The sequence below is a fragment of the Saccopteryx bilineata genome, chromosome 5 (genome assembly GCF_036850765.1).
Source record: "Saccopteryx bilineata isolate mSacBil1 chromosome 5, mSacBil1_pri_phased_curated, whole genome shotgun sequence".
Taxonomy (NCBI): Eukaryota; Metazoa; Chordata; class Mammalia; order Chiroptera; family Emballonuridae; genus Saccopteryx; species Saccopteryx bilineata.
The window spans coordinates 56,848,839-56,864,077 of NC_089494.1; the positions used below are offsets into that span (position 1 = coordinate 56,848,839).

Sequence of the window (15,239 nt, forward strand, 5' to 3'; positions counted from 1 at the left end):
CTGAGGTCGCCGGTTCGAAACCCTGGGCTTGCCTGGTCAAGGCACATATGGGAGTTGATGCTTCCAGCTCCTCCCCCCTGTCTCTCTCTCTTCTCTCTCTGTCTCTCTCTCTCTCCTCTCTAAAATGAATAAATAAAATAAAAAATTAAAAAAAATAAAAATAAAAAGTTACATTTCAGTACTTAAGACCTGGTAGTAGATAGATAGGTAGGTAGGTAGACATATAGGTAAGATAGGTTCAAAAAATAAGGACTAAAATTGAGAAGGTTGAGAAGAATTGTATTACTTTATTGATATTAATTATAAATATCTTTTCTTTGTAAAGGACATGAATTGCTATCCGAATTACAGCAGCGTCGATTTAATGGCTCAGAGGGAGGGGTGTCATGGTCTCCTATGGATGATGAACTGCTTGCACAGCCACAGGTTATGAAATTATTAGATTCACTGCGAGAGCAATATACCCGTTACCAGGAAGTTTGTCGGCAACGTAGTAAGCGTACACAGTTAGAAGAGATTCAGCAGAAGGTGATGCAGGTAGGTGTCTGATTTGATGAATCTATTTAACTCTTTTTAAATCTAAATGTTGGGTTATGGGTTATTTAAAAATAATTTTTAGGCCTGACCTGTGGTGGCGCAGTGGATAAAGCGTTGACCTGGAAATGCTGAGGTCGCCGGTTCGAAACCCTGGGCTTGCCTGGTCAAGCCACATATGGGAGTTGATGCTTCCAGCTCCTCCCCCCTTCTCTCTCTCTCTGTCTCTCTCTCCTCTCTCTCCCTCTCCTCTCTAAAAATGAATAAATAAATTTAAAAAAAAATCTGAAAAAAAATAATTTTTACTGTGTGAGTGATTTTATTCTAAGCTTTATTTTAACTATATAGAGAACCTTAGATATATCAAACCTGATTTTAAACTATTTTAAATAATGTATATTTTTACAAATAGTATTTGCATTGAGATTGTATTTTTTCTACAGTTATGACATTGAGCATTCAGCTCACGCTATCAGAATGAACTTCAAAAATAACTAGTTGTTGGAAGCATCTGTGGTCTTATATTCTTACAATAACATTTTATTATTGATATTTTATATTTTCAAATAATTTGTTAATTTTCTCTTAATTTGGGCATTTAGTTTTTCATCTTAGCAAAGTGATAAAATGTAATATAAATATAGTATTATATTTTAATATTTCTTGAAATGACAAGTTTTAAATATATTTAGTATTTATAAATTTTTACTTTTATACTAAAAATTAGTGCTTAGGAAGGCATTTCTGTTATTTGAATTATAAAGAGATCAGTCTTAAACTATTTTACTTAAAAATCCAGATTAGAAAAGTTTTTATTAGATTTATTTATTTATTAGATAGTTGTTTATTAAGTGCTTATTATGTAGAAGACATTGTATTAAGTTTTAACAGGGTATAAACGTAGACCTGGCTTTTGCTATCATTAAACTTAAATGGAGAGAGTGTTAAGTAAGAGAGTGTTCATGAGAGCATGACTGAAGTGCTGTCATTTATAGAAGGAATTATTCCTCTGGTTGCAGGTAATGTAGGAAAATTTAGTGAAGGAGGTAGCACTTGAGCTTTATCCTCCAAGAATGTATATGACTTCATCAGGCATCTTCTTGAAGGTTAAAAGAATTGACATTTTGTGGAAGATAAAGAACAACATGAATGAATAATAGCAGCATGAAATCCCAAGCTATGCTGAAGAAAAAGGAAACAGTGAGGCACCACAGGAAATTTTTGACCTTAAATCATAGAGCATCATAATCAGAAAGCATGTTCTGAATCCCAGTTCTTCCACTTATTTACTCTGTGATAATGGATACATTATTTAGCTACCTAAACCTCCATTTAACTTCCTTTTTTCTTTTTTTCCCTTTCTCTTTTTCTCTCTCTGCCTTCCTTTTTTCATTACTAAAACAGGGATAATAAGTTCACTTTTGAAAGTTTTTTTTGAGAAAACTAAGCACTCGATTAATGGTAGCTATTACATTTATTTCCATTGAACTAGACTTTAGTCTAGAAGTCTACTTCAGTGTTGGCATATTTTTTTCTGTAAAAGGCCAAATAATAAATATTTGGGCTTTGTGGATCATACAGTTTTTCTTGCAGTTACAGCCATTTAATCTGCCATTATAATACATAGGAACTATGTTCAGGCGTCCCCAAACTGCGGCCCCCTGAGGCCATCTATCCAGCCCCCACTGCACTTCTGGAAGGGGCACCTCTTTCATTGGTGGTCAGTGAGAGGACCACTGTATTTGGCAGCCCTCCAATGGTCTGAGGGACAGTGAACTGGCCCCCTGTGTAAAAAAGTTTGGAGACCCCTGAATGAATGTGTATGGCTCTGCTCCAATAAAGTGTTATTTACAAAAACAGTGGTAGGCCACAGTGGGCCTGCAGTTTGCTGACCCCTGACCAGGTCATCAGGATGTCATGGAGACAAAGGGCATGAAATGAAGGAAGGAGCTGGGTCATGGAGAATCTTGAATTCTAGGCGAAAGGACTTAGTTTTTATCTCATGGTAATTAAACTAAAGATTTCTGAGCATAAATTAATTATATGTAACTTTTTCTATGTAATATATTCATAAGTTAAACATAGCTTGTATTAAATTCAGGTAAACTTAGCCAAGTATCATGAGAGTTTAGTAGTTCCTCTTGTTTGCAAGGGATATGTTTCCAAAACCCCCAGTGGATGCCTGAAATCAGAAATAGTACCAAAACCTGTATATACTATGTTTTTTACTGTATTTGCATACCTTTTCACTTAACGGAAATACTTTATGGCTTCTTTTTTGTCCTATCTGAATAGCCAGCATCACTGCTCTTGCACTTTGTGGCCACTGTTAAATAAAATAAGGGTTATTGGACACAGCACTGTAGTACCACGGCAGTCGATCTGGTAACTGAAAAGGCTGAGTGACTAAGGAGCAGAAAGCGTTTATAGTGTGGCTACAGTGGACAGAGGAATGGTTCACATTCTTGGTGGGTCAGTACAGGGTTTCATCACACCACTCAGAATGGCATGCAATTTAAATTTATAAATTATTTATTTCTGGAATTTCTCATTTAAATTATTGAGCTGCTGTTGATCATGGGTCACTAAAACTGCAGATAAGGTGGTATATTTTTGAAAACCATAATAATGGAATGGCATGGTGTTATACAAGGCACCCAGGTAGACTGGGTTCATCCTCTTTTACCATTTCCAAGTTTTTTGACCTTGGGAACTAACAGTAACCTCTCATTGCTGTAGCTTCCTGCTTAGTAAACTGAGCGTAACAATAACAGCAATAATTACACCTACTTAATAGGGCTGTCACCAGGATTAGAGAAGATAATTTTTATAAAGTATTTGGCACAGAATGAGTTTTCAATTAATATATATTATTTGCTCACTCATTCAATATGAATGTGTACATTAATGTAACATTGTGCTAGGTAAAATATAATGGTGAGTAAAATAGACAAAGTTCTCACCTTTATGGTACATAATTACATAATATAAAGAGTTGTAAAACTGCAGCAATTCCAAGCCCCAAGAAAAAAAGTGGTGGGAGTAAGAGTGAGAAAGAAGATATATATCAGAGATGAATCATTTTTAAGGCTTGCAAGACTTGAGGATGGCCTGACCAGGCAGTGGCACAGTGGATAGGGTGTCGGACTGGGAAGCGTAGGACCCAGCTTCAAGACTTCGAGGTCGGCAGCTTGAGCGTGGGCTCATCTGGTTTGAGCAAGGCTCACCAGCTTGAGCCCAAAGTCACTGGCTCGAGCAAGGGGTCACTTGGTCTACTGTAGCCGCCCCCCTCCCCAGTTAAGGCACATATGAGAAAGCAATCAATGAATAACTAAGGTACCACAACAAAGAATTGATGCTTCTCATCTCTCTCCTTTCCTGTCTATCTGTCCCTATCTGTCACCAAAAAAAAAAAAAGAGACAATGGATGGTGGTGGTGTTCAGTTACAGAACACTGGACAGTATTTGGATTTAAGTATAGGTGGAAAAGAGTGTGGAGAATCATGAGTTTGGTTTTAGATATGTTGAATTTGAGATGACTTTGAGACATTTAAGCAAAGATGTAGAAGGGTAGTTCTGAACAAGTCCAAAAATCAGAGAAGTCTGGGCTGGTGACATGTTTATTTGTCATTTGTAGATGAGTGGTAATCAGAGGCATTGATATGGATGAGAATTGCCCTAGGAAAGAGCTGAGAGTAGGTGAGAAGTATGCTTATTAACTGAGCTTGACAAACTCCAGCTGTAATGACAAGATAGAAGAGCATATTCCCGAAAAGAAGGCAGTGAAGGATTGGCCAGAGATGGAGGAGAAGAGTGCAAGAGGTCTGTGACTAGGAAGGCAAGAGAAGATAGCATTTCAGGGAAGGAGTTGTGAGACCCGGTAAATGCTGAAAACTGAATAAGTGTAAAATTTATGTTTATTAGAGAGTACAAGATTGAGGTCATTGGTGAACTCAGGGCCTGAGTGGCGGGGCCAGAAGCATAGTCATGAATTTGAGAATGAAAATGATGTGGTGAAGGAAACACAGAGTACTGATGACTCTGAGAATTTGGTCTTTGAGGGAAAGATTAAGCAATAGACCAGTGCCCAGAAGTCATAGAAGGGGGTTGCGTTAGTTTAGTGTACTAGGACTGCTGAAACAAAGTGCTGTAGAGTAGGAGCTTCAACAACAGAAGTATTTTCTCACGGTTCTGGTAGGTTGAATCCAAAGGTGCTTCCATGAATAAGTCAGGAAGTTGGAGTTCCTGTGTGATGTGTTCTTTTTTTTGTAAGTAAGAGACAAAGGCCGTCTGCTTAGTGTATAGGTTTGGTGGCAGGGTAGCAGGCTGGTATTTGAAGAGAAGTAAAGGTATAAGTGGAGTAGGGATGATTCACAGTTTTCATCATGAAGATTGGAAGAGTGAAATTACCCCAGAAATGTAGTTGCATTGTTAGGTAGTGTTTATCTGAATTTATGGTGGGACCTTTTTGGTCTGTTGTATGACCCTACCAATTTGTGTCTGGCTGTTGAGGTATACAGCACAGAGATTGGGTTCAAGCAGCATTTGTGCTTTGCTGCATGGGATCAGTGGGTATGATAAAAGACAGAAGGGCAAAGGAGGTAATGTTTTGCCAAATGCATTTTTGAAATGATGGACCAGCTCAAGTCGATAAAGAAGAAAGAAACTAGAGAAGGGAAATGATGATAATATTTATAATTTTGATGATGATAGTAACAAGATTATTGTCAAAAACAAACTTCATTACAATTCAGTTTTCTTTATGAGCATTGCGTGTGAATTGGTTGGAACATTAATATTCATTCTTTAATACAATCTTTTTCACAGGTCACATTTTAGGGAAAGATATATTTCCCTTTTCAAAATGATTACTTAAATTTAGCTATATAGTAACATATTGATCATGTCGGCACACACAGCATAAAGTATAGTGTATTCTGTCTTGCAAATTTGAGGAAAATGAAAAAAAATTTGGTTATGTAAAGATAATCATAAAGTTGATTATCTCTCTTATGTTAAATTAGTGAAAATTGGATTATTCCAAATTTCTTTTTTTACTGACATCTCTGAAAACATAATAAAAGAGAAATCAATAGCTCTAATAAACTATAGGATAAGTAATAACCATTATAGTTATCAGTCACATATTCCCTACAGTTCACATTGGTGGCATTAGAATTCATGTGTATGCAGAGGTTCTCCATGCTGCTGCTGCTACATTTAAAAATTAGACTTCACATTTTTCTGGGTAGAGGAATGCCGCGTCACTAAAGCAGGCTGTCATGATTCTTGTTATTTATTGTGGTAGTAATTACTGCTGGCATTGCAAATGTGATTTCTAGAATCATCCGTGTGCTTTATCTTGTTTATAGAAAGGAACCACAGAGGCAAAATAGAACACTGAGTTGCATAAGGATACAGCTGGAGGCTCTGTGCCCAGTTCCTCATATTTTTTCTCCTGATCAGATGTTTGACATTTGCTTGCCATGCCCTTCTGCCTGATGTGACCTCACATACTTGCAGATACTCTCTCATGCATTCTTTAGAAATCAGCCTGGTCACGAAAGAATGGTGGATAGTCACATGCATTTTTGGCCTCTGGAGATATTTGTCATGGTATATTTTAAGAACACATCTCCAAGGTTATGTCTTGCATGTGGATGTCACCATTTGACAAGTCACACTGATATGGACTAGGCATGGAACTGCTTTTGTAGTAAGTTAATATTCAAATTGACTGATAAGATATCCTGATTGAAATTAAGTTTTATAACCTAGTTTGATAAACCATTATCAGTAATGTATTTAAATAAATTTGTTTACTGGGGCATCAGCCTCAGATTATATCATTTTCATTAGAAATAGTCATACATTTACTGGTGTTGCGTCCTAAGGGAAATCAGTTTTAGCATGCATTAAAACTGAATGTGCACTTAACTGTGTAACTTTTTTTGTGCCAAGATGCCTTTGCTTTATTTATGGCTCTTTGTTCCATATCAGTGAATTTTTCCCCCCAGTTAACATGATTTATGGTCACCTGCTTCTTTTGTTTCTAGCATATTCTAAAAGCAAATTTTAGAAGTTTAAATAATGTCTTCACTTTTTAAAAACAATGTATAATACATTATTAAATTTTTTATTTTATTTTATTTTATTTTTTTGCATTTTTCTGAAGCTGGAAACAGGGAGAGACAGCCAGACAGACTCCCGCATGCGCCCGACCGGGATCCACCCGGCACGCCCACCATGGGGCGACGCTCTGCCCACCAGGGGGCGATGCTCTGCCCATCCTGGGCGTCGCCATGTTGCGACCAGAGCCACTCTAGCGCCTGGGGCAGAGGTCACAGAGCCATCCCCAGCGCCCGGGCCATCTTTGCTCCAATGGAGCCTTGGCTGCGGGAGGGGAAGAGAGAGACAGAGAGGAAGGCGCGGCGGAGGGGTGGAGAAGCAAATGGGCGCTTCTCCTATGTGCCCTGGCCGGGAATTGAACCCGGGTCCTCTGCACGCTAGGCCGACGCTCTACCGCTGAGCCAACCAGCCAGGGCTCATTATTAAATATTTTTGAGATGCTATCATTCCACCCTTATTTTAGAATTTAGATATAATAAAATAATTGATTTTATTAATTGTTGAAAGTAATTAAAAGCCATTTTATATTTGGTTCTATATCCATATTTGCATTACATGGTAATAAATAAGAACATTACAGAATTAGAAAAAAAATGCTACATATAACAGTAAAATGCTATATATATAATGCTTAATATAAAAATAAGATAGAATATATAGAATATTCATCATAGAATTACTTAGAATTAATGGAAACTGGAAACATTCTACCTGTTCAACAATATAGAATTAGAGCCTCAATCTTGTTCTAATAGGTATTTCAGGTAGTATATTATTAACTTTTTTTTTTTTAAGGTAAGAGGAGGGGAGATAGTAAGGCAGACTACCATATATGCCCTGACCTGAATCTACCCAGCAACCCCATCTTAGGCTGATGCTTGAGTACTGAGCTATTTTTAGCACCTGAGGCTGCTGCCCTCAGACCAACTGAGCTATCCTCAGTGCCCAGGACTGTGCTCAAACCAATCGGGCCACTGGTTGCTGAAGGGGAAGAGGGAGAAAATGGTGGGGAGGGAGAAGCAGATGGTTGGGCTCTTCCTGTATGCTCTGACCAGAATCAAACCTGTGATATCCATATGCTGGGCCAATGCTCTATCCATTGAGCCACTGGACAGGGAACTTAATTAACTCTTAGTAAGGGTGGGTGGGTTGATGAGTTGCTTGCTTGCTCGGTTGAACACATGGGAGGGAGGGAGGAAAGCAGGTAAGCAGGCACAGAGTTCATTCAGCCTTCTTTTTTTTATATAAATTTTTATTCATGTTAATGGGGTGACATCAATAAATCAGGGTACATATATTCAAAGAAAACATGTCCAGATTATCTTGTCATTCAATTATGTTGCATATCCATCACCCAAAGTCAGATTGTCCTCCGTCACATTTTGTGCCCCTCCCCCTCCCATTCCCCTCTCCCTCCTGTCCTCCTGTGCCCCCTCTCCTCCCCACCCCCGGTAACCACCACACCCTTGTGCATGTCTCTTAGTCTCGTTTTTATGTCCCACCAATGTATGGAATCATGTAGTTCTTGGTTTTTTTCTGATTTACTAATTTCACTTCGTATAATATTGTCAAGATCCCACCATTTTGTTGTAAATGATCCAATGTTATCATTTCTTATGGCTGAGTAATATTCCATAGTGTATATGTGCCACATCTTCTTTACCCAGTCATCTATTGAAGGGCTTTTTGGTTGTTTCCATGTCTTGGCCACTGTGAACAACGCTGCAATGAACATGGGGCTACAAGTGTCTTTATGTATCAGTGTTTCTGAGTTTTTGGGGTATATACCCAGTAGAGGGATTGCTGGGTCATAAGGTAGTTCTATTTTCAGTTTTTTGAGGAACCACCATACTTTCTTCCATAATGGTTGTACTACTTTACAGTCCCACCAACAGTGAATGAGGGTTCCTTTTTCTCACAGCCTCTCCAGCATTTGCTATTACCTGTCTTGTTGATAATAGCTAATCTTAACAGGTGTGAGGTGGTATCACATTGTAGTTTTGATTTGCATTTCTCTAATAGCTAATGAAGATGAGCATCTCTTCATATATCTGTTGGCCATTTGTATTTCTTCCTGGGAGAAGTGGCTGTTCATGTCCTCTTCCCATTTTTTATGGGATTGTTTGTTTGTTGTTGAGTTTTATAAGTTCTTTGTATATTTTGGATATTAGGCCCTTATCTGAGCTGTTGTTTGAAAATATCATTTCCCATTTAGTTGGCTGTCTGTTTATTTTGTTGTCAGTTTCTCTTGCTGAGCAAAAACTTTTAATTCTGATGTAGTCCCATTCATTTATCTTTGCCTTCACTTCTCTTGCCATTGGAGTCAAATTCATAAAATGCTCTTTAAAACCCAGGTCCATGAGTTTAGTACCTATGTCTTCTTCTATGTACTTCATTGTTTCAGGTCTTATATTTAGGTCTTTGATCCATTTTGAATTAATTTTCGTACAAGGGGACAAGCTGTAGTCGAGTTTCATTCTTTTGCATGTGGCTTTCCAGTTTTCCCAGCACCATTTGTTGAAGAGGCTTTCTTTTCTCCATTGTGTGTTGTTGGCCCCTTTATCAAAAATTATTTGACCATATACATGTGGTTTTATTTCTGGACTTTCTATTCTGTTCCATTGGTCTGAGTGTCTGTTTTTCTGCCAATACCATGCTGTTTTGATTGTCGTGGCCCTATAATATAGTTTGAAGTCAGGTATTGTAACGCCCCCAGCTTCATTCTTTTTCCTTAGGATTGCTTTGGCTAATCGGGGGTTTTTATAGTTCCATATAAATCTGATGATTTTTTGTTCCATTTCTTTAAAGAATGTCATAGGAATTTTGATGGGAATTACATTAAATTTATATATTGCTTTGGGTAATATGGCCATTTTGATTATATTGATTCTTCCTATCCACAAACAAGGAATATTTTTCCATCTCATTGTATCTTTTTTGATTTCCCTTAACAATGCTTTGTAGTTTTTGTTATATAGGTCCTTTACATTCTTTGTTATGTTTATTCCTAGGTATTTTATTTTTTTTTTGTTGCAATCATGAAGGGGATTATTTTTTTGAATTAATTTTCTAATATTTCATTGTTGGCATATAGAAAGGCTATGGACTTTTGTATGTTAATTTTGTATCCTGCGACCTTACTGTATTGGTTTATTGTTTCTAGTAATCTTTTTGTGGAGTCTTTGGGGTTTTCGATGTATAGGATCATATCATCTGTAAAAAGTGATACCCTTTACTTCTTCTTTTCCGATATGGATGCCTTTTATTTCTTTCTCTTGTCTGATTGCTCTGGCCAGAACTTCTAGCACCTAGCACCACGTTAAATAAGAGTGGAGAGAGTGGACAACCCTGTCTTGTTCCTGATTTAAGGTGGAAAGTTCTCAGTTTTATGCCATTTAATATGATGTTGGCTGATGGTTTATCATATATGGCCTTTATCATGTTGAGATATTTTCCTTCTATACCGATTTTGTTGAGTGTCTTAAACATAAAGTTCTGTTATATTTTATTGAATGCCTTTTCTGCATCTATTGATAAGATCATGTGGTTTTTGTTCTTTGTTTTGTTGATATGGTGTATTACGTTAACCGTATTATGTATATTGAACCATCTTTGAGATTTTGGGATGAATCCCACTTGATCATAATGTATTATTTTTTTAATATGTTGTTGTCTTCGATTTGCCAGTATTTTGTTTAGTATTTTAGCTTCTGTATTCATTAGAGATACTGGTTTGTAGTTTTCTTTTTTTGTGCTGTCCTTGCCAGGTGTCGTATGAGGGTTGTGTTGGCCTCATAAAATGTGTTTGGAAGTATTGCTTCTTCAATTTTTTGGAAGACTTTGAGTAGAATGGGAACCAAGTCTTCTTTGAATGTTTGATAGAATTCACTAGTATAGCCGTCTGGGCCTGGACTTTTATTTTTGGGGAGGTTTTTAATGGTTTTTTCTATTTCTTCTCTACTAATAGGTCTGTTTAGGCTTTCTGCTTCTTCTTGACTCAGTCTAGGAAGGTTGTATTGTTCTAGGAATTTATCCATTTCTTCTAGGTTGTTGAATTTAGTGGCATAAAGTTTTTCATAGTAATCTACAATAATTCTTTGTATATCTACGATGTCTGTGGTGATTTCTCCTCTTTCATTTTGGATTTTGTTTATATGAGTTCTTTCTCTTTACTCCTTGTTAAGTCTTGCCAGGGGTTTGTCAATTTTGTTGATCTTTTCAAAGAACCAGCTCCTTGTTCTATTAATTTTTTCTATAGTTTTTCTGTTCTCTATTTCATTTATTTCTGCTCTGATTATTATCTCCTTTCTTCGGCTTGTTTTGGGTTGTTTTTGTTCTTCTTTTTCCAGTTTCTTAAGGTGTGAAGTTAAATGGTTCACTTGGGCTCTCTCTTGTTTGTTCATATATGCCTGAAGTGATATGAACTTCCCTCTTATTACTGCTTTTGCTGCATTTCAGAGATTCTGATATGTTGTATTGTCATTTTCATTTGTATATATATTTTGATCTCTGCGCTTATTTCTTCTTTGACCCATTCATTTTTTAAAACTATGTTGTTTAATTTCCACATTTTTGTGGGATTTTTTTCTCTTTTTTTGCAGTTGAATTCTAGTTTCAAGGCTTTATGATCAGAAAATATGCTTGGTACAATTTCAGTTTTTCTGAATTTTCTGATGTTATTTTTATGGCCCAACATATGGTCAGTTCTTAAGAATGTTCCATGTACACTAGAGAAAAATGTATACTCTCTCGCTTTGAGATGAAGTGTCCTGTAGATGTCTATCATATCCAGGTTCTCTAGTGTTTCGTGTAAGGCCACTATATCTTTATTGATTTTCTGTTTGGATGACCGATCTAGAGCCGTCAGCGGTGTATTGAGGTCTCCAAGTATGACTGTATTTTTGTCAGTTTTTGTTTTTAGGTCAATAAGTAGCTGTCTTATATATTTTGGTGCTCCTTGGTGTGGTGTATATATATTAAGGATTGTTATGTCTTCTTGATTCAGCATCCCCTTAATCATTAAGAAATGACCATTTTTGTCTCTGAGTACTTTTGCTGTCTTGTAGTCAGCATTATCAGATATGAGTATTGCTTCGCCTGCTTTTTTTTGGATGTTATTTGCTTGGAATATTGTTTTCCAGCCTTTCCCTTTGAATTTGTTTTTATCCTTGTTGCTTAGATGTGTTTCTTGTAGGCAGCATACACTTGGATTTTCTTTTTTAATCCATTCTGCTACTCTGTGTCTTTTTATTGGTGTGTTTAATCCATTTACATTTAGTGTAATTATTGACACTTGTGGATTCCCTATTGCCATTTTATAAATTTCTTTCTGTTAGTTTTATATCTTGTTTGAGTCTTCTGTTTTTCTATCATCTGTTTTTGTTTGTTTGTATTCCATACTTCTTTCCTCTGTTGCTACCTTTTTTAAGTCATGTGCTTTTGTGGTGGTTTTTTCAAGGGTGTTACCATTAAGTAATGAAAAGGGTACCCACTATATTCATTATAGTACCCTATCATGTGAGTGTTTCTGCGCTTCATTGTCTTTTGCTACTGTTAATCTCTGTCCTCTCCCCTTTTTTTTTTTTTGCTTTTGTTGTCACAGTTTAAATTTGGTTTTATTGTGTTCTTGGTAGAGCTTTTACTTGTGGTTTTGCTTTGTTTTGTTCTTTGGATCTGGTTGGAAAACACCTCTAGTATTTCCTGGAGTGGGGGTTTTCTGATGATAAATTCCCTCATCTTTTCTGTATTTGTGAATGTTTTTATTTCTCCTTCATACTTGAAGGATAACTTTGATGGGTATAGTATTCTTTTTCTTTTTTTTTTTCTGAAGCTGGAAACGGGAGAGACAGTGAGACAGACTCCCGCATGCGCCCGACCGGGATCCACCCGGCACGCCCACCAGGGGCGATGCTCTGCCCACCAGGGGGCGATGCTCTGCCCCTCCGGGGTGTCGCTCTGCCGTGACCAGAGCCACTCTAGCGCCTGGGGCAGAGGCCAAGGAGCCGTCCCCAGCGCCTGGGCCATCTCTGTTCCAATGGAGCCTTGGCTGCGGTAGGGGAAGAGACAGAGAGGAAGGAGGAGGTGGGGGTGGAGAAGCAAATGGGCGCTTCTCCTATGTGCCCTGGCCGGGAATCGAACCCAGGTCCCCCACACGCCAGGCCGATGCTCTACCGCTGAGCCAACCGGCCAGGGCCGGGTATAGTATTCTTGGCTGAAAGTTCCTCTCTTTCAGGACTTTAAATATTGGGGTCCACTCTCTTCTAGCTTGTAGAGTTTCTGCTGAAAAATCTGATGATAATCTAATGGGCCTTCCTTTATATGTTGTATTCTTCTTTTCCCTGACTGCCTTGAGAATTTTTTCTTTGTCGTTGGTTTGTGCCATTTTCATTATGATGTGCCTTGAAGTAGGTTTGTTGTGGTTAAGAAAACGCGGTGTCTTCTTTGCTTCTTGAATTTGAGGCTTTAGTTCTTTCCACAGGCTTGGGAAGTTCTCGTCTATTATTTGTATGAATAAATTCTCCATTCCATTTTCTCTCTCTTCTCCCTCTGATATACCTATTATTCTTATTGATGGAGTTATTCTTTTTGATGGAGTCAGACAATTCCTGTAGGGCTTTCTCATTTTTTTAATTTTTGAGTCTCTCTTCTTCTCTCTGTTGTGCCTCATTTTGCTTGTCTTCTATGTCACTAATCATACCTTCTATCTGGCCTGTTCTATTAGCTAAGCTTGTTACCTCGTTTTTGAGTTCATGAATTGTGTTTTTCATCTCTGTTTGATTTGTTTTTATAGTTTCAATTTCCTTGGAAATATATTCTTTGTTTTCATTGAGTTGTTTTCTGAGCTCCCTAAATTGCCTTTCTGTGTTTTTTTGTATATCTCTGAGTATTTTTAGGATTTATATTTTAGATTCTCTGTCATTTAGCTCCAAGGTTTCCAATATATTAAATATTTTCTCCATAGATTTTTTCACATCTGTCTGTGTTACTTCTCTTTCTTTTGTATCCATGATATTTGATTTCCTTTTTCTTAATGACATCTGAGAGTGGTCATGTTGATAGCACTAATGAGAATTAATAAAGAATAAAAAGTAGAAAAAAATGGAAAAAAAATAAAAAATTAAAAAAATTTGGAAAAAAGAAAAAAGCCCCAAATATAATTTATTATTTCCCTCCCCTTTTCTTTCTTCTCTTCCCCTCCTCTTCCCTCCTCCTTAGGAAAATATTGTGATAAACTTTGAATTATATTATGCTAAATGGAATAAAAACTGCCTATAACGGAGGGCCTGAGTTGTGGGGAACTGTTCAAGGGGCAAAAAAGGAAGTAGGGACCCACAAAATGCAAAAAAGGAAAAAATTGGGTCAAGTATAAAATGATTTACTTGTAAATGATGGTCGACTAAGAGATATAATGAGAGGGATAAGAGAGAAACCAGAAAAAGGGAAAAAAAAGAACAAACTATTAAGTGGAGCAAAGACTGAATAGAATGGAGATCCTGGGTTGGGAGGAATGCTAATGAGTTAAAAAGTGAAGTAAAAAGCACCCAAAATGCCACAAAAAAAACCTTGAGTCCCAAATTAAATAATTTCTTCGTGATTGAGGATTGAATGAGAGGAAAATTAAAAGGAGGAAAGAAGAAACTAATAGAAAGGGAGAAACAAGAAAAAGAGGAAAAGGAAAGCAAGAAAAAAGAAAAAAAAAGAGAGAGAGAGAGTTAAGGGTTTTGGAGTGTAACCCTCATGGAGAGTAAGGAAGAAGAAAAGAAATAAAATGAAACACTTATGGGTAGTGTAGTTCAAGAAAAGGAAAGAGTAAGACGAGCAGAGAATAAAAGGACCAAGGTGGAGGAAATAGAAATAATACTAATAAAGGCAAGAAGATGAAAGAAACAAACAAAAAATAGTGGAACAAATTATAAAGCCTGTGGACTTTTCTTGAATTTGAGAGATTAACTTCTTCTTCCCTTTTCTTTCCGCTCCCTCTTCCTGGTCGGTGACTCTGTACCCCAGGCTCTGCCCCTGTGGCACGCTTAGGTAGGGATTTGTAGTTGATGAGACTCTACTACAGCAATGTCATATATTTGGCTTCAGTCTCGTTGGTAGTCAAGGCTTGTTAGTGTTTGCAGGCTCCGACAATGAGAGAGTCCGTTTTCCCGGAGCCTCTCTCCTAGTCTCTCCTTCCTGGATTAGCAGCCTGATGATCCAGCTATGAGGCTGCCGCTGCTTCTGCCTGGGGAGTAAGAGGCTTAGAGAGCTGGCAAATCCCCACTCTAAGCCCACTTAATGCAGTGACCTGGGTAAGGCTCTGGCAGTCAGAGCCACCAGCATAATCAGGTGGGGCTGGGAGCCAGTTGCTCTCAAGGTGACTTTCTCTGAGCTTCCAGGCCTGTTCAGCACACCTAGCACTCTGTGGGAACACTGTCCCCAGTCTTTCCACACTTTGTAGCCTGTTTTGGCTGGGAAGAAGATGCAGGTGCTGCCTGCAGTACAGGAGGTCTTAACATCTGCCAAGTCCCTCTTTTTAGTGTATATCCCTGAGTATGAAGGCTCTGCCAATCAGAAGTTGTCCCCACCCCTTT

General features: G+C 37.7%; 1 protein-coding gene across 2 annotated transcripts in view; it reads left to right on the forward strand.

Moving 5' to 3' along the window:
* Window positions 1-15,239, forward strand: part of SESTD1 (SEC14 and spectrin domain containing 1) — a 125,519-nt gene that overhangs the window by 76,257 nt on the left and 34,023 nt on the right. For both annotated transcript variants that reach the window (XM_066233191.1, XM_066233190.1), the window contains one exon: window positions 326-537. In XM_066233191.1, coding sequence (XP_066089288.1) covers window positions 326-537 — 212 coding nt within the window. The remainder of the gene's footprint in view (window positions 1-325; window positions 538-15,239) is intronic.